This window comes from Motacilla alba, chromosome 5 (genome assembly GCF_015832195.1).
Source record: "Motacilla alba alba isolate MOTALB_02 chromosome 5, Motacilla_alba_V1.0_pri, whole genome shotgun sequence".
Lineage (NCBI taxonomy): Eukaryota > Metazoa > Chordata > Aves > Passeriformes > Motacillidae > Motacilla > Motacilla alba.
Genome location: NC_052020.1, coordinates 47,146,784 through 47,171,382, shown reverse-complemented (window position 1 = coordinate 47,171,382; position 24,599 = coordinate 47,146,784). Strand labels below are relative to the sequence as shown.

The window sequence follows — 24,599 nt, the reverse complement described above, 5'->3', positions numbered from 1 at the left end:
TTTCTAGTTTCAAAAATTCAATCATCCAAATCAAAAGCTCCAAAAAAATCACTCAAACCAATGAAGATGAAACACCATGTTTCCATCTTTGGCCCTGTCTAAACAAAACAAAAACAAACAATAAACAATATGCAGATGGTCACCCTAAGAGGAAATTTCCAAAATCTAACTAACTACCATTTCATTTTTTTCCCCCATTCCAAGGGGTTCAAATTCTCCAATCTTCCCTCATGTTTAAGATTTTTAAAAAGAAATTAAATCATACCATATAATCCATTACACAGTTTCCCTAAATGGAAAGACAAAGAAACTAGGATAGATTCATCTGTTTTGAAGGATTTTTCACAGAACGATTTCACTAATGGGAGAACAGTTTGACTCCGATCATCTGAAAAACAAAAGAAATTTTTAGAGTTAGCCATTTGTCAACATTTTTAAAAGAGCAGAGAGACTGAACTTCTGTAATAAATTGAGAAAAATTTCATTTAACATTCTCAGGATTACTTCTGACAGGCACTCACTGAAGGTACAAAAGAGGTATAGAGAAAGATCCTAAATTAGATTCTTACCAGCATCAAACATATCAAGCAGGTTCACCAAGGTCTCAAAAGCTGCCAGGCGTACACTGCTGCCCTCATCTCTTGCCAGCTCCACTAACTCAGGAAGCACCACAGTTTTTGTTAGTTCTGTCCTGCAACGTGAAGCAAGCAGTCAAAAGAAAACTTACAATGAAACAATACTGCCACTGCAAAACAGAATTCTGCCTTGAAATACTCATTTAGATACTTTTTGGGTAGCCAAGAAGAAAAACGGACCAAGTTCTAAGGAAATTAAAGTTAAATAAAAAACCTCCAGTCAATCTCAGGAGTTTTCTTCTTTGTCAACCAAGGAAACATGCAAACTTTAAAAGCAGAACTTCATCATTAAAAAAAGCATTCATATTAACTCAAAATAAATTAGAGAAAATGTAGCCTGAAAAAAAAAAATCAAAGGACTCCAACTATTTCACTGTATCACTAAAAAAATTCTTATGATCAAATATGATCAATATGATGGTCCAAAGTCAAAATTTATTAAATATGAGCATGTTGGATTGAAGTGTCTAGAAATTTTATACATCAAAAATGAGCCATCTTTACAGAGAACATCTACTGCTCAGAGAAAATGCCATTTCCCAACTAGTCTAAACACTGGCTTTTGGCCTTGGTTTAAAGTAGTAAAAAAAGGGTTCTGCTTGTCCTTTCTTGCCTTGGTATATACTGACCTACTAATATACTGCTGATACTTAACTCCAGGATGCTGGAATAAAAATGCTCAAAATATCCCTTCCAATCAGACTAAAGCAGTAACAGCTGCCTCTTTTGTAAGTCAAGATAAACAATAATCCTTTCAAATGTTTATAATCAGCATCAAAGTGATTTGCACCTTACAGAGTTTATTACACCTACCAGCAAATCAAGAGGTGTTAACAGTATTCTTCCAAGCAAATGATTAAACATTCAAATAAAATTATTAGAAAATGACAGATCATTTAGTGGCAATAACACTAACTAGCAAAAATAAGTATTTGGACTGCTGTCACATTGTACCTTCAGTATTTACCTGAAAATTTGCTCATGTCTTTTTACCTACTACCTATTCATCCTCAACATGACACACTGGAATAGCTTCCATACTGAAAGCACTCAATGTTCAGCATTTCTCATGAGATTAAATCACCTAAAGCACTGAGAAGGAATTAAGCAAAAACTCGAGAGATAGAACAGTCTATACAAACACATTCTTGCAAAAAATAAAAGTTGGTGAGGAAAGAATCAAAGAAAAATACACAGGACAGATCACTAATTGATAACAAAGTATTTAGCCCTATCAAACCCACTGATCTAAGGTGGGGTAAATTACCAGTAATGCTGTCATTTGCCACTGCATAATACCTATGATTTTTTTAAACTTTCAACTCCCAGGCAGACTAAGTGTAATTTAGCTCATTTTAAAGACACCAAACAGAATTTAGAAAATTTCCTTTCCAGTATGATTATTTATTAATATAAGATCTATTCTATCTCTGCTGTCTAGGACTGGGTAAGGAATGATACTTGATAAATTTTCAATTCTATAGTAGAAGTTACTGCTTTTTTTCCTCCCTGACAAAATAACAGGTAGAGACCTCGGATTTTAAAATATTTGTTCACTCAGAGACTAATCCTCTATGTAATTAACATTTTCTTTTATTAAAATTCCAGACTTCTTCAATCCTCTGTGTGAATATTGAAGGCCTTCAAGCTTTAAGTAAAAGTTGATACTGAGCTGAAATTTGTTTTAAAAAGCCATTCTTTCTCAAAACACTGCACAATAATTATTAAAACAGCTAACACTTGTCAGAATTTTTAAATAAGACAAATATCACCAATGGATAATTGAGATCATTTCAAGAAGCTACAGATGAAGTCATTATTTTAAAAATCTGCTGGCTTTATGGTTCACCAATTTTACTATGAAAGAGAAAGAAAAATCTAAAAGTGGAAAAGAGACAACTGCCAACAGCCAATTACTAAGAACACATCTGTATGTTCCAAATTCATTACTGAGTATGCATGAATTCAGCAATTTTAAAAGGAGTTTTTAGATTAACATTTTAGAGAAATATTTTGCATTTAAGATCAGTCAAGCGAATTGCACTTACCCTACTCCTCGAGCTACATGCTCCAGCTGCCGACACATGCAAGCTCTGACCTCATATTCCACATCCTGGCACAGTGATTTTACCAATGGAAGCACCTCTCTTTTAACACTAAAAATGTGAACATTTTTTATTAATATATAGAACAAGAATATATAAAATCTATTGAGTAGTACTGAACGTTTTCACACATTATTTGTTTATCCCATATATTATTAATTTATCACACACAGTAAAGGGTTTTTTCTGATAATCAGCAATTAGAAAATAATATTGTACATTGGATGCAAATATGTGTTACAATGAAACAGGAAAAGGAACATTTACTGTCATTATAATTTGCTCATCTTTATCTATTATTTCTTATAAACTACAAAAATAGTAGATAGGCTACTTTAGTAGGATGCTGTTCTCATTTAATAACTTCTAATCTTCAGTACAATTTCTGAACAGCCACTGAAAGAATAAAAAGATTATAAAAATGGAAATGCAAATCCCAATTAAATGTCTGTAATACCTCATCTTTGATATGCAGGTATCAGTCAAGACATAATTAGGAAGAAAGGAGGAAAAGAATTTAAGATTGAAAGCTTGGATATTGCAATGCCTTCAGGCAAGTAAACCAAGTATTCATGTAAATCAATGGCAGATACAAAATAAAAATTTTGATTCCTATTTCAGTAAAAACACATATTACAACTTGGCAGAATCAGCCATTGTGTTTCCTTTCACTACCCAAGGTTCTGTCATAAGTATTCATAAAATACCTCTATAAAAATCCTTAAGTTATTGCAAAACTCAAGATAAATAATATGTAGACACTGACAAGCAAATTTTCAAGCCAGCTTGCATAGCCTCCATTAATTTCAGTGAAAATTAATTTACTTCTTACAGAAAAATTTAGCCTCAAGTTTCAAAAATTGTACAGTCTTGGAAGTTTGGCATTTTTGAATACACTAAATTAGGGGCTACATAAAAAGAAAAAAATGCTTTTTAACTTGGAACACTGGAGGGCAGAAAAACTAATGTTCCATGACAAGGACAGTATATAAAAAAAAAAACTAGGAATAACATCAAATAGAAAGTTTTTAATTATAGCATAAATTTTATGAGGAAAAACTGTATCATTTTGTAGAAGAAAGTGAAGATATGCTTATATATTGCCAACTCCTGAGGATAGATATGTCTTCTGGGCCTATACCAAGAGCCCTTCTGAAAGGGGAATGAGTGTGACCTGAATTTTACTCAGTCTGCCACATTCTAAACCTGAGGACTCAGCTCTGAACGGCACTCAAGAGCTCTCTACCAGAAGAAGATCCCAGAAAACTCTGAGTTATCTTCTTAAAATGTAGTGGCTGTGCAGAAAAGGTGCTAAGATCTGTTTACTGAAATGTGGGGATTCCTGCTTCTGAAGAGCAAGGAATCATGCTGAAGAAACACCACAAAAGATGTGATTGTTATGGCTACTAATTAACACTACTATATTTCACAGAAGATTCCAAGCAATCCATAAAGTAATTTATTTCCATGACAATGTAACATGAAATAAATATATGCAGCTGCTATTCTGACAGAGTCCTAGAAATTTGGAACATAAAGATTTGGTAACATTCTCAAAAAATACTACTCTACCATTTTATCAACTTTTGAATGTCCGACAAGCATAGGCTAAACAGCAAATGAAGATTTAGATAGTTTCCTTTTGGGTGCTTCTAGCTCTTTTTTATTGAACAAAAAACCCATAATCTAAAGAAATTTATTCCTGAATGTCTTGTCATATTGTTCTGTTCTTCTTCTTTTCTGTTATACTGAATTCTTACATTTTGGGGCAGATCAAATTAATTGTTAGAGTGGGCTTCCTCAACTAGGCAGTTTCTGGGCATTTAGTGGCCCACGGTGGATTTCTGTTGTGATTCAAAGTCATGCTGTGCTGGATTGCCCAGATAGCAAACACATTTGGGGAAGTGGTCCTGCTATCACAGGCCTAGGTAAGCTGACCAAGGAATGAACCACACCAACTGCTTTGGGCAGATGAGTGACTTGGATTTACTTTCATCCTTGCACCCTCTTCTGTCCGGGCTCACAGACACTGAATCTAAAGGCTGGATATCAGGGAACAGCAGTAGTTCCTCATATTAATGAGGGACAGAAAAAAAACCAACTGATTTACAGGGTAGATTTGGTTACATAATAAAAAAGTTAGGAATGGAATTCCTCTTCCTATGACAAGAAACTCAAAGGAGATGAAGTTGTATTTTGTGCCTATAAGTTTGCAGAGAAAACCACTTGTGGTTTATTTTCTAGTAAGAAAAACAATATGGAAGAATGGCCCAAAAATGGTATCCATTCAAATCTGTGAAAGAACATACAAACTCAAGTCATAAAATTATGAACATCAGCAAGTCTAAACATGCCAGTTAAATAATGAAGGATCTGTGGAAAAAAAAAAAAAAGTATTTCATTTTTGCAATAAAGTCTACTTTTCTTGTAGTAATTTTTGTCTACTAATAAATAAATACTGGTTGACACTGTGGAATGAAAATATATTGACAGTCTACTTACATATGAGCTTCAAATTTGTTAGCTACTTTTCCCATGATTTTACAACTAACTAAGCGGGACTGAAGTGTTTGAGAAAGCTGTGCTTTGGAAACAAGTGGATTCAGAATCTACATGGAAAAAAAAGAAATATGAGTAGAAAAAATTGTGAGCATCAAATAAAGTATTCCTCTTCTTAAAAAAAAATCTGCAAAAACATATCCCAAATGTCATTAACCTTTTCACTGAATTAATCAGTATTAACAATAATGGCACCTATTCACATCAATAGTCAATTTTGTTTAAATTACATCTTTTAAATTACATTGCAATTAGATTTTGGAGGTGACTCGAGCAATTTCTCCGTGTTTCTTCCAACCTTATTTTTTACCCTTTAGAAGTTGAATTTTTAAACAGTTCTGAATTTTACTCTTATTTTAATGAGGATTTTTATACTACACAAACAATCATATATTTAAATCTCCATATTGTTTTAAATTATAAACACAGTCAATATGTCTGTTGCAAGGCTTTTAAAGTTAACAAAATATGAACATTTAAAAGTGAATAAATTATCTGACTAAAGGAGACTGGCATTATAACTTAGTGACAGATTTTCTTCCTCTTTCTTGAGCTACACAGTGAAAAATTAAGAGTGTTTGCAGTGCATTAGAGTTTTGGTAAACCAAGAACTACTGAAATACACTAAGCAATGGATTTCCAGCATTCAGCTCCATTTAGCAGATATTGCAATTTTAGTCCAATAGTAAACAAAATGTAGTTTCTTCATGAAAACAGAGTGAGATACTACCCTGTAAACCAAAACAGGATGCAGGAAAACATGTTACTGAGATTACAAAGTGCAGTGGAAATGTTACAGTGGAGTGTAAGTGTTGACTTTATTTGCTGAAGAACACTACTTTTTTTAAGGTGACCTTCCTGTCTCGCCTTTTCGCCCATTTGTCTCTTACAGTGTGTTCCACAACCATTATCATTTTCACAGGTAATCTCACAAATCTGACTGAAGTGAAAAAAACTTTCAAGGAAATACAGTCTTAGAATCTTAATACTTTTTTGTGAGCATGAGAAATTATTATTACCTCATGTCTGACCGTTTCTTTTGGTAGAGCTTCTATTACAGCAAGAAGAGTTTCTAACCATGCATTGCTGACACCTGTTTAAAAGATATGAATTATATGTGATGTCTTATATTGCACGTGCAACAACTAAACCAAAATATATCCCAGTTTTACAAAATTTGCTCTAATTTTTTGCACACATCTTCAAGGAGCTGTGAATCTGAAAGCCACTATATTAACATTCAAGGCTTCAGGATATGAAGTAGGATAGGTAAGAAGCAAGGTCTGCCCCCATTTCTTTTCCCTTTCCAATTCCTATATAAAATTAATAACTACTCTAATTGCTTTATAAAGCTCATTTCCCTCATTTAGAAGCATATTCTTTTCTTACACCCACTGAAACTTTCTAGTTGCACAACAGGCCTTTTCTTCCCTTTGTATTCTAAAATTAGTGTCAAAGAAATTAAGAAAGAATAATCAACACAGAAGAAACGTCAACCATCCTCCCTCCATTTTCTCAGCCACAAAATGTTGGTGCTTCAGGAGATGCTCAGACTCAGAAACAACTTTGGGATTTGATCCTTCAGACAAAGTGAGAGAGGTTTTTCTGCTTCAATCAGAATTACATTTAAATATCAGTATGAAAGTGGTCATCATGCAAAAATCTTTCCATTCATGCAAGTCTAGATCCCAAGTCACAGTGATTGCACTCACTGTTGACACAGTACTGTAGGGTCACTAAGGAAACAAAACACGTAGAGGTCATCAGCCATCAGAGTAGCTGTGCAGCCCTGACCTGCATCTCTGTGTTCCAGGTTCTGGAGAATGATGTGTAGGAAGGAGTGGGAGTACGTATGAATGGACACCGACTCCTCTTGCAGAACAGTCAAAAAAGAAACAGCGGCTGTTAACTGCATTTCCACTCCTGCAACATGCAGAACCTCCTGTGTAATTACAAATTATAACAATTTAGAGAGTGAGGCAGAAATGTACTGAAAGAATATCTAAATTTTCACATTCACTTTTAGAATTAATATGCAACAACCTGGGTAAACGACAAAATTTGCTGTAAAATTATTTTCTCTTAATAGCAATTTATTGCAGAGATTAAATTTTCTTATGATATATCATGAATCTTCTAAGAAAGAAAAGGTTTCTTATAATATTCTTTGTGACTTTAAGTTTCATCAATACAATGCGTGGATTTTTCTGCTTTACAAAATGAGAAACAGACCAGCCAACAATTCCATTCCTCTTGTTTATACACATGAATTAAAAATAAGTATTTCTTTCATTCATTCATTCAGTAAGAGATACTAAAATAGCAGAAGGCAATTTAAATTTCATCCCTTGACTAACATGGAATGCAAATGAAAAGTACATATATATAGTCTTAAGAATAAAGCAAGATACACTAGATTATTTATCTAGCTAACTAAACATTTGTATTTCTGAGCTCTGACACACAAGAATGTAATGAATTAGGCTGTCTTTAAAACCATCCACTCAAAAGTTAAACAAAGTTAGTGTGTTGAAGTGAAGTATTACTAATTTTTTGAATTTAAAATCAGGCAATTTAAATTTTAAATTTCAGATTTATGCACAGACCTTATACACAGATTGCAGGATGCAATCTTTGACATAGCATTCATTGTAATTATTAGTAATTGTAAATATTTATCAACTAAGTGAACATTCTATTTGTTTACTTTTCTAAGTGTGTCTTTCTATTTCCTGAGAAAATAAAAAGTTCCTTATTCTACTATTAAAGCATTACACTCATTTTACAAATTACTCCAAATTCAGTAGGAGTCTAAAGCCCATACTTCCTACTTAGCACTTTATATGTGGTTTTATTTCTTTTTTAAACTGCTTGATATGAACAGTGTTTTCTCAGATCACTCACCAAAAATCAAAAATAAGGTGAAATTAATTGAAAATAACAATAAGCCTGGATTAGATTTTTAAAAATATACTCATTTTGCAGCTAAGTGCACAGTTGCTTATGGATTGTACTCTTCACTGGGTTACAAACTGTCTGCATGGCCGGGTCCCGAGTGCTGGGGAATGGAATTACATCCAGTTGGCAGCCAGTCACAAGTGGGGATCCCCAGGGCTCAGCGCTGGGGCCAGTCCTGTTTAATGTCTTAATTAATATCAAGGCCAAGGCCAATGGTCTGAGGTTCAGCAAAGACAAGTACTGGGTCCTACACCTGGGACACACAAACCCCTGCAGTGCTACAGGCTGGGGACAGAGTGGCTGCATAGTGGCTTTCCTCACTGAAAGGGTGGTCAGGCACTGGAACTGGCTGCCAGGGACGCGGTGGAACCACTTCCACCATTCCTGGAAGTGTTCAAATGGCACCTGGATAGGGAACTCAGGGACATGGTGAAAATGGTGCTGCTGGGTAAACAACTGGACTCAATAATCTTAGGGTTTTTCCAGATTTAACGATTCTACAACTCTAAGCATTGCATATCAGAGGAATTTTGCTGAGAAAATAGTTTGTAGAGGACAGAGAGAAATTACTACTGAGAAATTACTATTTGCCTTGGTATAAAACAAGTTCTTGTTCTACAAATGTCAAACCATTTGTACATGCAGCTGTACAATTATTAGCTTATTTAAAGGAGAACGATAACTTATCTCTCAAGACCTGTCCCAGTTTACAACCATGTTTCTTTCCAAAAGGATTCTCTGTGTCCTTGCTCCCTCAAAAGAAAAAAAGAAACAGCACTGTGCTGCTTTCCAACAAAGTATTTGCATTCAACACCCATGGAAACCACCTTCTTCTTATTTCCACAGACTCTGTCCTTGTTCCACCACTGCTCTTACAGCCACAGCCAAGAAAGAATAAGGACACCTACCAGTTTCATATTTTGAACATTTCTGGGATCAGAATCTGTCCATACTTTTCTGGGATTCTGGATTAACACTTGTTCAAAAAAACATCACCAAGAAAACCAAGAGAACTATCCACACACTTTAGATGCTAACACAGCAGTGCAGACCAGAAAATAATGGAACAGTGCCTGGTTAACAGTTGGACTTGATGAACTTAAAGGTCTTTTCCAACCTAAATAATTCTGTGATTCTATGAATTCAGTTTTCCGTACATATTTACTTTGTACGCAATACAAACAGGGTTACTTACCAACAAACAAAGTTCCCAAATAGTCTCCTCCACTGATCCACATAACTCTGGATAGTCATGTGTGAGAACACATTCTCTGGATGTGCCTCCTCATGGACCTCGGGAGACATTGAAATATAAATTTCTAGACTGCTTACACACCTGCCTGCAGTGATGCTTACACTCAGAACTGTACAGTTGTGCATTTGGCAAGCATGGGTCTTCTCTTTCCATTTTCATACAACCCAAGCTGAGTAATTTGAATTTACTTAATATAAAGTTATTTATTTAGAAAGTAATGTATTTTTCTGTACATGGATACTCCACAAATTATCACTCCAGACTAAAAAAGCTCTCCCTGTCTATCTTACTCAGACAAGCATTAAGTATTTAATTAAATTTAAGGGTATTAACATGTTCTTAACTATTCTGATGTCTACAAGTTAAACTCAAAACTTAAAATTTAAAAAGCCTACTTTATTGCATTAGTTGGAAAAATGAAAATTCATCTCTAGTTTAAATGCACATTTTGTCCTGCAACAACAGAATTCTCTTGAAAGAATGCTGCAAGCAGAGACATAGTCAAATCATTTTTAGTAATTGCACTGGTATGGTAGAAATTTTAGACTAAGACTAAGAGACACGGAAATAATGGAGATTACAGAAGCTGAAGACTGTAATGATAATGGACCTTAAAATTAATGTATGGTATAAGGAAGGATAAAAATCACCCCACCTTTTCTTGAACTATAAAATCAGCTACAGAAAAGAAAAGCTTTCAAGAAGAGGCTAATATATTAGGAAAATAAGTAGCTCTGAGAATGAATTTGGGACTAATGAGACAATACTGAATAAAGCTTGATATATACACAACAACAAGAATAATCATAGTTGGCTGCAATCACAGCATTTGGGAAAATGTCTTATTAGTAATTTGGATAGACACCTGCAATCTCCCTCCATCACTTTTGGTTGCAGAGCCCAAAGATGGAAAGCAGGAAAAATACTATTAACATCATTTAAAAAGAGCCATTTTGTTCACAAAAAGAAATGTTTGTAAGAATGTCTAAGCTTTCCCTTAATCTGCATTTCAATGACTTCCACGGTTCATGAGGAGGTGCATGCAGAAATCCAGAGTGGGCTTCTCTATGCAGAAGAACACATACAACAATGCAACTTCATTTCAACAGCAGAATCTTAAAAGGAAACTCCTAATCTCATTCCTACATTAACATCTAAATTATATACTGTATGTTTGTTTAAATAGCACAACCAAAATACTGACACTTAATTCAATAATTACTTATGTATGTATATCACATTTATTAATGTATTGATTTTATTCATCTCAGATCTAAAACAATTATGTTAAACATATAGTGTCTTTGACACAATTTAAATTTAACTAGATTTCACAGAATGATAAGCAATTTGCATACACCCATTTCTGTATTTCTAGAAGTAACCAGGTTTATCCATTTTTCACAAATGAAATACAAATTTGCAATGCATTCAGACTGAACATTCCTTGTATTTATTTCTTGCTCCATCTGCTTTACCCTCAACTCTAATAAAAACATTAATTTTGCTTTGGGTGTCTGCAAGTATGCTAAATAAGTACACTGGTTTCCTTATGCAATTATATGGTAACAATACCTTCAAAGAAACAGCCCTCTGAAACTACTACACAATTCATTTTTCATGTGCCAATTTGATTTCACAAATGATTATTCCCAAGCTAAAGAAGTAGAACCAAGTGCAGTAATTTAAATCAGTTTATTTCCCTGCAATGGCAGATTACATTTGCAAGACTCTAAGCGCAGCAGAGTTCAACTATGCCTTTACAGACTATAAAAGTTTCCATTTAATAGTCAGGATGATTCCTCCAACAAAAAACAAGGTTAAGAAAAAAATAATGGGTCAAATTAATGTTGTCAAATACTGTTTTGCAGTTAAAAGTGCAGTGCACGTGGTTACAACATCATTTTACTTCTACTATTAATAAATAACATTAGATAACAGAACACCATTGAAGGATTTGCTTTATAAGAGCATTGCCACAGAAAGGAACTTAATTCATATGGATTCCACAAAATTTCAGTTTATAAAGCTTAAACTTTAAAGGAACTCTTGGATTTAGACTGACCTCATTATATTTTACATTTTACCTCTGTCTGGAGCCCATTAGCTTAGGTTTCATTTAATTTATCATCCAGGAAGACATCCAGTTTGGGTTTAAATGATACTTTAAGGTGAAATCCACACAGCTTGTCTCAGTAATTTGCTCAAAGATTGATTGCATTTATTATTAAAGTTGTCTGCTTCATTTAAAATATTTCTATCTTCAATTCCTACTGCTTCTTTCTTCATATACTGTTTTCAGTTGAATGTCTTCAATATTATACAGGAAGATACTTTTACAAAGTACAGCCTGATCAAATATCACACTGAGATCCAACTCCCACTGTACAAATACTTTCCTATTCATGCAAATGATCATACTTCCAAATATTTTCTTCATCCCTAAATAAAAAAAACTTAAAACTAGAATCAAAAACTGTATTCCCGTACTAGACTTTTTATTGAAGACAGGCCAAGACCAGCACTTCTCTACACCTGAACAATAAAGGTAAAAAATCCCTAGTGTTTCTTATTCCCCCTTAATTTTAGGAAGAATTCTGCTCTCAAAGCAGAAAAACAGAGGAAAAAAATGGATTCAGTATAGTAAGCATAAAAAACTAATCCAACTTTTCTTGAAACCAGTAGGTTGGTTTAGAAAGACTGCATTACATATATCAGACTAATTGGTGGTTGTAACTGCAGATATTTGGTGCAAGTTGAAGGGTTACCAATTACTTTGCAACTTCAAGCCATTCTTCTCAAAGCACTTTTACACTCATACATATTTCAGCAAAATGCCTATTGACCTGCAACTTATAGTGCACAATGCAACCAGAAGCACTTTAATGTTTTCTAAACCATCTGTCAGTCTACACCAGTCCTTAGTCCCGAGAAGAGCTATTTCTTGACCATTTGCTGAATCTAAATAATCAGATAAAAGTTGAAACAGCTCCTTTTAAGAAACAGAAGTCTCCTGAGATCATAGACGTTTCAGGACATAACATGAAGTTGAGAAGTGATGTCTGATATTCACAGAATGCTTGAAGGCTAGAAGGGTCTTCTGGAGGGCATTTTGTACAATCCCCCTGCTCAAGCAGGGCCAGTTACAGCTGAGACATGCCCAGACTGCCTTTGAATACCTCCAAGGAGGAAGACAGTAACATCACTTAGCAACTTGTGCCACTGCTTAATCACCCTCACCCTGAAAAAGTGATTCCTGATGCTCAGAAGAAAGCTCCTGTGTTTCTGTTTGTGTGCATTGAAACCACAGCTGCAGTTCTGTCACTGGGTACCATTGCAAAGAGCCTGTCCCTGTCTTTGCTTTGTCAGGTATTTGTATACATTAATAAAGCCCTCTCTAACCCTCTTCTTCTGCAGGGGTCCTAGGGGTCATTAGCATTATTAAGTTTTGGATTTGCATTTGTGATTTAGCTTGTTCTTATTTGGCCAAGGCTGCTCCTAAAACCACACCTTAAATGAAGTTGTACATTTCTTCTGGGCAAGGGTACATATCTGGGACAGAGTGGAAACACAGAGACAGATATCTTCTTCTCAACCACATAATCATAGAATAGGTTGGGTTGGAAGGGACCTTTAAAATTCAGCTAGTCCACCCTGATAGCAACAAGCAGGGACACCTTCCACTAGAGCAGGCTGCTCAGAGTCCCACCCAGTCTGACCTTGAATATTTCCAGGAATGAGGCGTCCATAACTTCCCTGGGCAATCTGTTCCAGTGCTTTACCATCCTCATGTCAAAGAATTTCTTCCTCACATCTAGTCTGAACCTATCCTTCTTTAATTTAACCCCATTGCCCTTTCATTGCCCTTTATCATATCTCAAAAGGCACTGCCAAAAAGTTTGTCCTCATCTTTTTACAAGCCCCTTTTTAAGAACTGAAAAGTCAAAATAAGATGCACCCAGAGCCTTTCCTTCCCCAGGTTAAACAACCCAAATATCCCTTATAAAAACATATCTCTATATAAAATCACTGTACAACATCACATGGTCAGCATGCATTTATCACAACTAGCAGTGACTTACTAAAAATGTGGAGGGCAGAACATGAAATTGCACAGACAGCTAAAAGCAAACTATACTCTTCTGGACAGCACCATGAAGATCTTAACATTCGGATGAATGGGGATTCAGAACATCAGAATCAACCATTATGACTGGATAGTCCTCAAAAAGAATTCTCAAAAAAGCTGTCAAAACACTGGAAAATGTTTTAGAACATTTAAGTAGTACTAATTCTGCTTTTTTTTCCCCTGTTGTAACAATATTTAAAAAACTATAATACCTGTAATACTTCATAAGTTCAGGGAATTAATGCGGAAGACCTACCGGACATACACCTCCTAGAGACTGAGTTTGCAATAAGAGTGGGATTATTTTTTTCCTTTGTTAAAATAATTAAACTGGCAGAAAAAGATACATTCAAACCTCAACACACAAAACTTACTCTCATTTTTGGTAAAACCCGACGAAGTGTTTCTGCAGGATTCTGTCGCATAAGGACTGGAAGATTTGCCACCACACTTGTTCCTTGGATATCCTGACCAGAACTTACAAAAACATAAACATACAATACATTACTCACTATGATGATTACAAGCTCATGGTTTTCATTAGAAAACAAAACCAAGAAGAACAAACCTACACTACTCAGGTTTTTCATGCAAGCAAAGAGAGAGGCTTTTTTTTTAATAATATGCGGTAGAAGACCACATTTAAAAATATCAACCTTTCAAGCTATTGTATGTCATTTCCTACATGGAATGTTTCAATTTTTAGTGTAGCTTTGCATGAAAATATGAAACTTTTGAAAGACCTTTTCAAAGGAGATGATCAAGGCAGTGGTTTCATGGAATATTTTGCCTTATGGCAACACAAGGGATAAACCATAGGAAGGGGGCAAATAGAATATATACATGAAAATAACACACAGGGGACAGCATTTTAACAGAAATATACCATTATTTCCTTTTTGTAGGGAAAGCAGTTAGATGTATAGTCATATGCACACAAACACGATTAAAAAAAGATGTAAAAAACTTGGTTAAATTACAGATCTTGTACCTTTCTCCTCATTCTGTCTCTCTCAATGGCATCCCACAATAGAAAAAGGAAACAAATTAAAAAAGAAGCAGGATGGGAAGGAAATGGTAGGCAGCAATGAAAAAAAAAGTATGAGGTGAAAAGAAAAATTACTCAAGTAGATCAACTCCTAGAATAGAATCAGAAAGCAAGAGGGTCTGGATGCCAAAATCAAAACTAAACATCAACACATCCTTTTCCTTTGGCAAGATATGCATATCTCTGTGTTATTCAGTAGTAATGCAAGAAGCCAAGGTAACTTGGAGAAGCTATTTAATTGAAATTTTATTCTTTTTCTATCAAGATGGAAGAAACCCTAACTTCTAAAAAATGCAAACAAAATGCTACCTTTATCCATCAAAACGTAAAGAAAAGGGAAGCATTTCCCTTTAAACCAGAAATTCTTAGTTTCTGGCCTACTGCCAATTAAGAAAGTGAAGCAGGAGGCATTTCAACACCTACACAGTCTGTAATTTTCCAACTGCAGAAGATTTCTCTTCTATTTCTACCAAATGAGCTGCACCATAGATTTTCTTTAAATATTGAAGACTCCAGAATTATAGCGAATTATTGCTAAATGCTCAGAGGTACACATTTTTGTACTAATAAACAAATTAAAATAAATCCTGTGTCTTTTCTTTGGAGTCACAATAAGCTCAGTGTTTTGAAGGCACTATTCCTTTATTAATAGTGCTAACTATAGAAGAACATAACAGAACCCTATACTTAGAAGCGATTTAGCTCAGCCTCTTTTGTGCAAGCAAAGTCCACGTACCATTTAAATATAAAACTTCAGGACTCATCTTTTGAGTCCATCCTACAGGAGATCCCAATGACTTAGCAATGCTGGGAATCCTCATGCAGGGAGGGAAGCTCTTGGGCCCCAATGCTCCTGTCCTAATACTTCCTTCCTCTGCAATAGCAGCTGCTTGCTGCTGGCCAGTGGTACCAGACCTGGTCTAACTGTAAGACCCATTGTAAAGCACTTTTCAAACACTTCTCAAGCACAAGCACAGCACTAAGCCTTCTCCTTCTAGCCTTCTCCTTCTTCATTTGCTTTTTCTTGTTTCTTTTACCATCATAAAAATGAAGTTCACATAATAATTGTGTTGTCTTGAGACTGAAGCAAATCCTCCTAGAAACCACTTACAAACATTTGAAGGACAGAAGTAGTGAATAGTCAGCCTGGATTTGTGAAGGGGAAATCAATCCTGACCAGCCAACTTGACAACATGTGACTGGCTGAGATAGTGGAAGTTGTTTAACTTATTTTAGCAAGGCTGCTGACGTTGTCTCCCATCATATGCCCATAGATAAACTGATGAAGTACAAGCTGGACAAGTGGAAAGTGATGTGGACTGAAAACTGAGGGAACTACTGAGCCTAAAGGGCTGTGATTAGCGGCAAGGAAGCCAGCCACAGGTGGTTCACCTCATGGTTTACCTTACGGGGGGCAATAAAGTTTTCATTAATGACCTGGGTGATGGGACAGAATGCACCCTCAGTATGCAGATGACACAAAACCAGGAGGAAGTGCTGACAGACAGAAGATTCTGCTGACTCAACAGAAAGCTGGAGAAACAAACCAACAGGGATCTTATGGAGTCAAGCAGCAGGAAATGCAAGTTCTGTAGCTGTGGCAGAACAGCCTCATGCACCAGTAGAGGCTGGGGGCCAGCTAACTGGGAAATAGCCTGGCAGGAAAGGACCTGGAGGTCCCAGTGGACTCGAAACTGACCTGGAGGGAAAGGTAGCTAACAGCATCCTGGGCTGCACTCAAGAGCATCACCAGCAGCTCAAGGAACATGATTATTCTTCTCTATTCAACACAAGAATCTCACAGGCAGGCGGCAGCGAGTTCATCACAATATTTGTGAAGAAGCTTAGACAAAAGGGATTTTTAATCTTGAGAAGAGAAAGCTTGGGGGCCTTATTTGACATGTATAAACTCTCAAGTGAGACAGTAAAAAAGACAGAGGCAGATTCTTCCCAGTGATAGGCTGCAAAACAACGGGAACAAATTCGATACACAGGAATCTGTAATTTAAACCTTTAAAAACCCACAAATTTTTCTGTGTCAGAGTATTCAAATATTGGAAAGAGTTGTCCACACAGGAGGTGCAGTCTCCATCCACAGGACTCAAAATCCTGCATTCAGGACAAGACTCTGAATATATTGCTGCAATTGACACTACTTTGAGTGGGAAAATGATCTCCAGAGATCCCTTCCCACAACTATACTATGATTTTATTCAGTGCATGTGTTACCAATTTTGCAAACTTTCATGAAGCTCATGGGAGACAATAAGATTTCTTATATACATTTTTAAAGCATTTTTAAAAGCAGATTCTACAAGGTAAGAACAAAGAAAATTTTAAAAGTCCCTGGGTACTGAATTAGAAACATTTCTATCTGGAAATGGATGGAAGGACTACAACGCCTTCTGCAGCATGAAGAATGAAGATTAGTCACTGAATGTACTGCAAGACAATATTACCACAAAGGATTTTGAAAAAGAAAAGACAGATTTACATCTCTCTCTCCTTTATTCACATTAGCCTACAATACAGTATTGTAAAGAAGACTGAGGTACAATGTTTACCCGAGCTCTAACTGAAGCTCTGTTTGTGTAGAGGCTTTTCTTTCACACTATGGCTAACTGCACCAGTTTGGCAAAAATGATTTGTTAAATAGCCGTTGTTGAATCAACCACTCAAGTCTGTGCTCTGTGTAAACAGAAGTTCTGATGAGTGGCTGCAGGAAATTACAGCGTTAACACCCCTAAAGTGACTTCATTTTCAGTGCAACATTCTATAACATTCTATGTTGGTCGAAATCTGAATTTGTTGAAGACAGAAGTAAAAATTTAGCAACTTCAATGAGTGAGGGATTAGAACACCACGATTAAAAAAATATCAAAGTATTAAGTAACTAACTGGGTATTAGGAAAATGAAACTCACAAACACTCAAACTTGAAAAGCGGTGTCCATGGTTGTGAGAATCTTCAGACACATTCATAACTCATCTGGTCAACGTCTTGAGCAACGTGATCTAGCATCAAATGGCATCAGACTTGGAAGTGTGCTCTGCTTTAACCAGAGTATTGGACCAAATGACTTCCAGGGGTTCCCAACCACCTAAACCTTTCTGTGACTGGGATTCATAAATCCTAGACTTAATTTCCTATTTGTACAAAAGATCAGTATCTGACAGGATTTAGCCTTTTCAGAATTATTCAATTTCAATTCTCCCTCCACAATTTCTGTTTTCCTGTACAATCTACAGTTGCCAAGGCAAACTAAAAATCCAGATAAATATTTCCGTCAATAACATCAAAGTGTGTGGCTCATAAGACTTCCTTTGAGAATCATCTTCAGTTTATTGTGAAAAATCTACATGGTCTATATATTAAATAAGAAGAAACTGATCTGATTTTAGTTCATATCTGAAATTACACCACTATATGTGAAACTTCTGCTGTAATTACAGTAAGAACCAAAACCCAAGATTTAGCTTCATAGTAGGTCTGTATTCATAGCAACCTTGTTTATCAGGATAGGTTTGGTCAACTGAAGTCTCTTATTTTTGTTTCCTTGCTGAATATCTGTCAAATAGAGAAAGGAGAATTTCTAACTCATACAGATACCCCTATCTTTTTCTGAACCAAACCACATACATTATAATGACACAATAATTTCTTTCTTCCTAATACCATCAGGTCTATGAGTTTATACATTAATTATTATGAATAAACATTGAGCTTTTCTCCCTTGAATTTTAAGAAAAAAATCAAGAATGTAAGTGCCTCAAAGAAACACATTTTTTCCTCTCAAATATTACCTCAATATCAACATTACAATCTCCTAGAAGATAAATATTTCATCTTCCTTAGAGGACTTATAACATATATTGCATTTTGTATGGTTTCTGGGTAGAATTCGTTTTGGCATTTTTTATTTTGAGTCTGAATGTGAAAAGTAAAGGCAGTCTTTTTACTTCAAGATCAAGATAATGCCATTTCCCATTCCTAGGTGATATAGCAAAAATGAGATATGAGCTGGTATTATCTTTCATTCTGCCAGTCTTCATCCATTGACCCAGAACTTATAATTTTTACATTCAACAAGATTTGTCATGTTCACAGCACGCATTATGTGCTATAAGAAGTCTTCTGAGAAAGTACAAGGCCTATCATTTTTCTAAACTGAAAGTGAAAAAAAAAATCACAGATGCTAACTGAATCCTAGAAGGGTAAATTACTTCTGTTGACGTAAATTTCTCTTAGTCTATTTAGACTATTTCAATAGTCTAATTTAGACACAGGATATCTTTTCATTCTCCAGTCTTATTTTTTCTATCCATATACTTCATTCACACAGAGAGGAAAACTGTAAATTACCTAATAAGTACTGAAATCTACTTAAGAGTCCTCTTCAGTTTGTGGGTCTTACCTGTGTGGAGCATTATAAACAACAGATACCCAAGCTTGCACTTTATTACTGTGTGTACTTCTATCAAGCCTTCTTAGCCTTTCTGACTATAGCATATTCCGTCCTGAATCAATTCCATACTCCTTTTTTCACAGCAACTCTAATCTAACAGTCCTAGAAGCTGATGAGAATTTCTAAAAAAAATAAAGCTGTACCTGTACATTTCAACATCTCCTTTCTAAACTGACTCACAGGTCTAAAAAAATTGTTTATTTTTTCAAGATTTACTGACAGCTCTAACAGAAGCTGCCACTTCACCTCAACCCTTGCTATGAGTCTCTTCAATAATTTAAAAACAAATTATGCTATGCTAAATCCACTCACAATTCCTCTGCATGCTGTTAAGAAAAGCATATTAAAGGTTAGGAAAGCAACTGTTAACTAGTCTCTGCCTATATCTGCTTGGCTTCATAAAAAAGACCCTTCTGCATATGCAAGAGTTGAAGACCATGGTAAAAGCCTCAATAACCCTAGCCTTTTAGAATTAAAGTACAAGTAGAACTTCTTGCCAATCTTTCAAAAAATTCAACTTTTTAGAATAGGCTTATAATCCCCATAACAAAAACTTACTAACAGTAGAACACAGACAAATGGTAAACAAAACATACTTTGTACATGAGTTGACCAGCCTTTTTCAAAATCACAGGGACTGGATCAAAAGAAAATGCAAATACAAAATAATCACAGAGACACCAATAAAAAGCTGAGTACAGAATGAAAGTACAGGGTATTAGTACAGTGACTGAATGAAAAGCCCCAAGAAAATAAAAATAAAGAAGAGTAAAGAGAGGGTATGAAGCTTTTGATCACAGTATTTTCCTCATATGCAAGAAAACCATAACTAGGTACCTTAGATATATATTTTATATAGGGATCTATTTATTGTAAGTAAGGCATCATGTCTAATAATACAAGCTAAGCTTATGTTCTAAATTGAAAAATATAGGAGTAAAAATGTGAGCACTGAAAAATATATCTAAAATTTTAGAAACAATTTGAAGTTTTAGCTGTAGAAGCAGCTTTATTCCCAGCCAAGGAAATCTAACTGTGGGCTCAGAATGACTTTCAACAGATCATATTAAATTTCTATCAAATTACTGCTGTTATACTCAAAGGGCCTGATGACTCAAAAGCAAAAAATAATTAGGAAATGAACATGAGCAGTGAACTTACTCCATATAAGAGCTAGATTTTAGACAAGTTAGAAGTGGAAAGCTTTGCTGGTTCACATTCTATTCATTATTCAAGGAGTATACATAGCTTCAATACTCATACTTTCAAGTAATTTGGACTCATATTTTCAAGTATACTCATATTTTCAAGTATATTGGACAGCTACTTCAGACTGGTGCAGTTCCATGCATCAGCAATACAGTGTCAAACAGCTGACTCTAGTGCTGCCTTCTCATGTATCAAAAGAGACCATAGATTGAAGGCAGCTTTCTGAGGCAAATACACAAATAACTAAAAACTGCTTCAATTTCAAGCTGTTCCTGATTCATGTTCTGTCAAAAAAAAAAAAAAAAAAAAAAAAAAAAAAAAAAGTGTTTTACTTGCTTTATGTTCACTTTGGAAAGCAGAATAAAATTCAGCTACTCAATTAAATAGATGAGTTTGAGTCATGTCTCTCAAACAAACATAACATTTGTTCCATGTTGGAGTTGACAATCAAACCAGGTAATACATTTAACATAATAAATTGAAGTAGTGACACGAATCTTTCAAATTTCCAGCTCTCTGACAGAATAATTTCAGGCAGTAGATAAAAACGAGCATTACATATACAGATAATTAATCCATATCTGTATTCTTTATAAAACATTATCAGCACACCATCAGAATCCTCCCGCCTACCTGTGCTGGTTTGGCCTGGGGTAGAGTTAATTTTCTCTCCAGTGGCTGCTATAGGGCTGTGTTTTGGTTTTTTTGCTGAAGACAGGGTAGATAATAAAGAGATGGTGTTTTTATTGCTGAACAGGGCTTACACAGAGCCAAGGCTTTTTCTGCTCCATGTTAGGGAGAAGACTGAGGGTGCATGGGGGACTGGGGGGAGACACAGCCAGGACAGGTGATCCAAACTGACTAAAGGGATATTCCAGACCATATGGCATCATGTTCAGTATAGAAAGTGGGGGGGAAAGGAGGAAGGGGGGAATATTTAGAATGATGGCGTTTCACTTTCCAAGTCACCATTTCACATGACAGGGCCATGCTCTCCTGGAGCTGGCTGAACACCTGTCTGCCTGTGGGAAGCAGTGAATTTGCTTTGCTTTGCTTGTGTGCATGGCTTTTGCTTTCCCTAATAAATTGTTTTTATCTCAGCCCACAAGCTTTACAGCTTTTACCCTTCTGATTCTCCCCCAATGAGTGAGTGGCTGCGTGGGGCTTGGCAGCTGTCTGGGGTTAATCCAAGACACTACTCAATTATGTTTAGGTAACTGTAGTAGTCCTAGTAACATTCTCTATCTTCAAAATCACCACAATAATCTTAAATAGCCTTTTGCTACACTATTTTTTCCTCACATAGTCATATTAGCTTATTTCCAGGGATACAGTTATCCCAGAAAGAGTTTGATGTTCTGCAATAGAAAGAATAAACAAAAACATTTACCAGTAATTCCACCCACATTTACTAAAATTAGTCCAGAACCACCTCTGAAGAAAAGAGTATCTCTTTCTATTGAATGCATATCAAATATGCTCAGCTGCATAGATCCTTCACAGCCTATATTCTGTGTCAAGCACCAGAATTTCTGGCTTATGTATTTACTATGTTGATATCAATATCACTCTATGGAAGAAAAAGTAACATAGAAAAAGAAAAATTATGTTAAAAAGCATCCATTGATACAATACTATTTGCATGCCATTCCCCAACCCTCCTCCCTATGGTTTGTTTGTTACTGAAAAAGAACTTTAACTGATCACTGAAAGGTTTGGGACAATAAATTTTTAGCCTAAGCTCATGGTGTAGTATTAACACAATATATTATTTTCATGAACCATACTTTTATTAGCTATGTGAAGAGGTGTCCATGCAAATGGATATTGACTGGCAGAATTTGCTGTAGACACAGCCCACAGTGCTTAAGCTATCAATGTTATTCTAGTGCATAAAAAACTCCAAAGTTCTATACAACTTCCACTGGGCCATCATCTTTACAGATGTCACATAAACCATCTCAGTTGGTATTCACTGTGCAGTCACCTTAAAATAATGAGCTTAAGGCAAACTCTCAGTCACAGCAATGAGGGCAAAGAAAATGAAAGTGAGAAAGAGGAAGGAATAACATTTGGGGAAAAACACTCACACCCTTTACCAAAAAGCAGGTAAAGTGAGTCAGGAACATCTCAAATGTCCTATCAAGTACTAAACTCTAGTTAGAATCTTTTTCAGCTCATGGGTTTTATGGATGTGGGACATTATACCCAATAGATCAGAAAGCTGCCATGTTCCAACTGTTCATTTAAAAAGATCAAAACCAAATTCTTCATTTAATAAGGAAGATGAGACACTGAAGAAATTTTTACTTAATGCCCTCAGAATTTGCAATAAATTTGTAAGATACAAAGATCTGTATATTAACTTTATTGATCAATCTATCCTCTAACATCATTCTCAAATAGGTGGGACAGTTTAAGTGATCAAAGCACAAGCATATTTATCCACAATAAGAGTTGATTTTTACATATCAGTATGCTTGTAATGATTTATTACAAACTCATAATGCAAGTATTTTCTTGCAATACAACAAGCATGCAGGGTTCAAAAGAATTATGAACAAGTAACCCTTAAAATACACCTAAGTTTGCTTTACATGGTGATAAAAACAGGAAGAAATAGACATACTCTTGGGTTAAAACCTGTAGTAAATAAGCAGGTTAATTTCAAGTATATATCATTATTTTCTCCATTGATTTAGTGACTATCAATTGCTGCAGTTGGAAAACAACAAAAATAAAATTAAATCTTGCCCTGAATCTAACTAACTATAGGCTAACTTCTAGTTTCCAAAATGGCAGAGAAATAGGTGTCCTAGTCCTGAGCTTTGAAATGAAATTACATAAAAGAGATTAACTGTTTATAATAGAAAAATTTTGGTGCAAGCAGCAATAAGGCAATGACTCATGTTTTGCTATTTAATATGGACATAAATCCTCCCCCTCAGAAAGCTCAGTTACAATTTCAGCAGTGAAAATGGCATCTTTTCTGTTTCTCCATTTAAAGATAGGATTTTTATCTCCAAGCCTGCTCAACAATGTGAGCAATATTATCATGCAAAAAAGTGTATTAAAGCAGATGCCTTTCGCATTTCTCTTTTACATATGTTTACTCTGCTAGAAACAATACAATCAGCCCCTATTTACAACAAAAATACAATCAGCATGTTTAAAGCATTTTCTTTCTGTCCCTAGTTGAGCTTTCTCAATATATGCTTAGTAACAGAAGTTGCCAAGCAATTTCACTGAGGAGGAGGAAAAAAAAAAAGCCAGTATATACACTTTACAAAAATCTGACCACAAGGTGCACTTCTCATGCAGCACAAACAGTTAATCATCCCATTTTATAGGCATAAACTACTGCAAGCAAAATGCAATGGTTTTATTGAGCGCAACATCACTTCTGTGCAGCTCTGCTAATATCACATGTGTTATCAAATGCTTTGATCCACCTGGAAACCAAGTTTCCTGGTCTTCTCCAACTGGTAAAGAGAAATGCCTTGGAATTAAACAAATAGCTTTGAACAGCTTTTATTTAATTGTAGCATAAACTGGTGGCTCTAGTGCTTGATGTTTTTCTTTCTTGTTCAACAATAGCCATGGGGAGGCAGCGGGGTGGGAGAGGGAGAAGCAAATTGATACCTACTCAAATTAATTTACTGGTTTTACTTCAAAAAATGTTTAGTTTTTACTAGAGGCATAATTGACAATTTGGACACAAAGCTACTCCAAAAAACAGAAGTTCTCCAAGATTTTCTGTTCATACCTTTTCTCTTGGACTATCACATAAAACCCTTTGGAAACTTATGCAGTTTTATTTAAAGTTGCACTGCTTTGCCATTTAAAAAATTTTTTAAAAATTACATCATTCTGATTTAAGATAGACTGGGGAAAGAAAAAAAAAAAACCTTTTTTTTTCCCCTCAACAATCAAATAGGAGATTTAACTCTAAAAACTTATGAGAAAAATGTCCTAGGAAAAAATGCCATATTGGTCTATTTCCAAAGTTGGAAGTATTCTCTTAAACTGAATGATTCTTGAAAAATGGATAAGGACAAGAACAATGCATAAATTACTTGTTTCCCTATTAGAAAGAATGTAGGACTATGCTCTTTGAGACTGCAGCCTTTCTTCACCACTACACATTATATTTACTTAGCAACGTGGATCACCTTCATTTATAGAATCTTACAAACATTGTGAGTTTAAAAAAAAAATATCCGAAGTCTTACAACA

At 35.3% G+C, this 24,599-nt stretch overlaps 1 protein-coding gene across 5 annotated transcripts in view; it reads right to left on the bottom strand.

The window, feature by feature from the left end:
• The window catches only part of PPP4R4 (protein phosphatase 4 regulatory subunit 4), a 56,439-nt gene that overhangs the window by 20,720 nt on the left and 11,120 nt on the right, over window positions 1–24,599 (bottom strand). For 3 of the 5 annotated variants that reach the window (XR_005257154.1, XM_038138806.1, XM_038138804.1), the window contains exons 3-9: window positions 14,016–14,118; window positions 7,094–7,241; window positions 6,319–6,392; window positions 5,243–5,349; window positions 2,684–2,791; window positions 570–691; window positions 266–388 (exon numbers count right to left, since the gene is read on the bottom strand). Coding sequence is in view for 3 of the 5 variants with exons in the window: in XM_038138806.1 (XP_037994734.1) it covers window positions 266–388; window positions 570–691; window positions 2,684–2,791; window positions 5,243–5,349; window positions 6,319–6,392; window positions 7,094–7,241; window positions 14,016–14,118 (785 nt within the window). In the remaining 2 variants the exon portion in view is untranslated. Of the gene's footprint in view, window positions 1–265; window positions 389–569; window positions 692–2,683; window positions 2,792–5,242; window positions 5,350–6,318; window positions 6,393–7,093; window positions 7,242–9,452; window positions 9,551–14,015; window positions 14,119–24,599 lie in introns of those variants that run through there. The other 2 variants (XM_038138805.1, XR_005257155.1) reach the window with 2 other exon arrangements.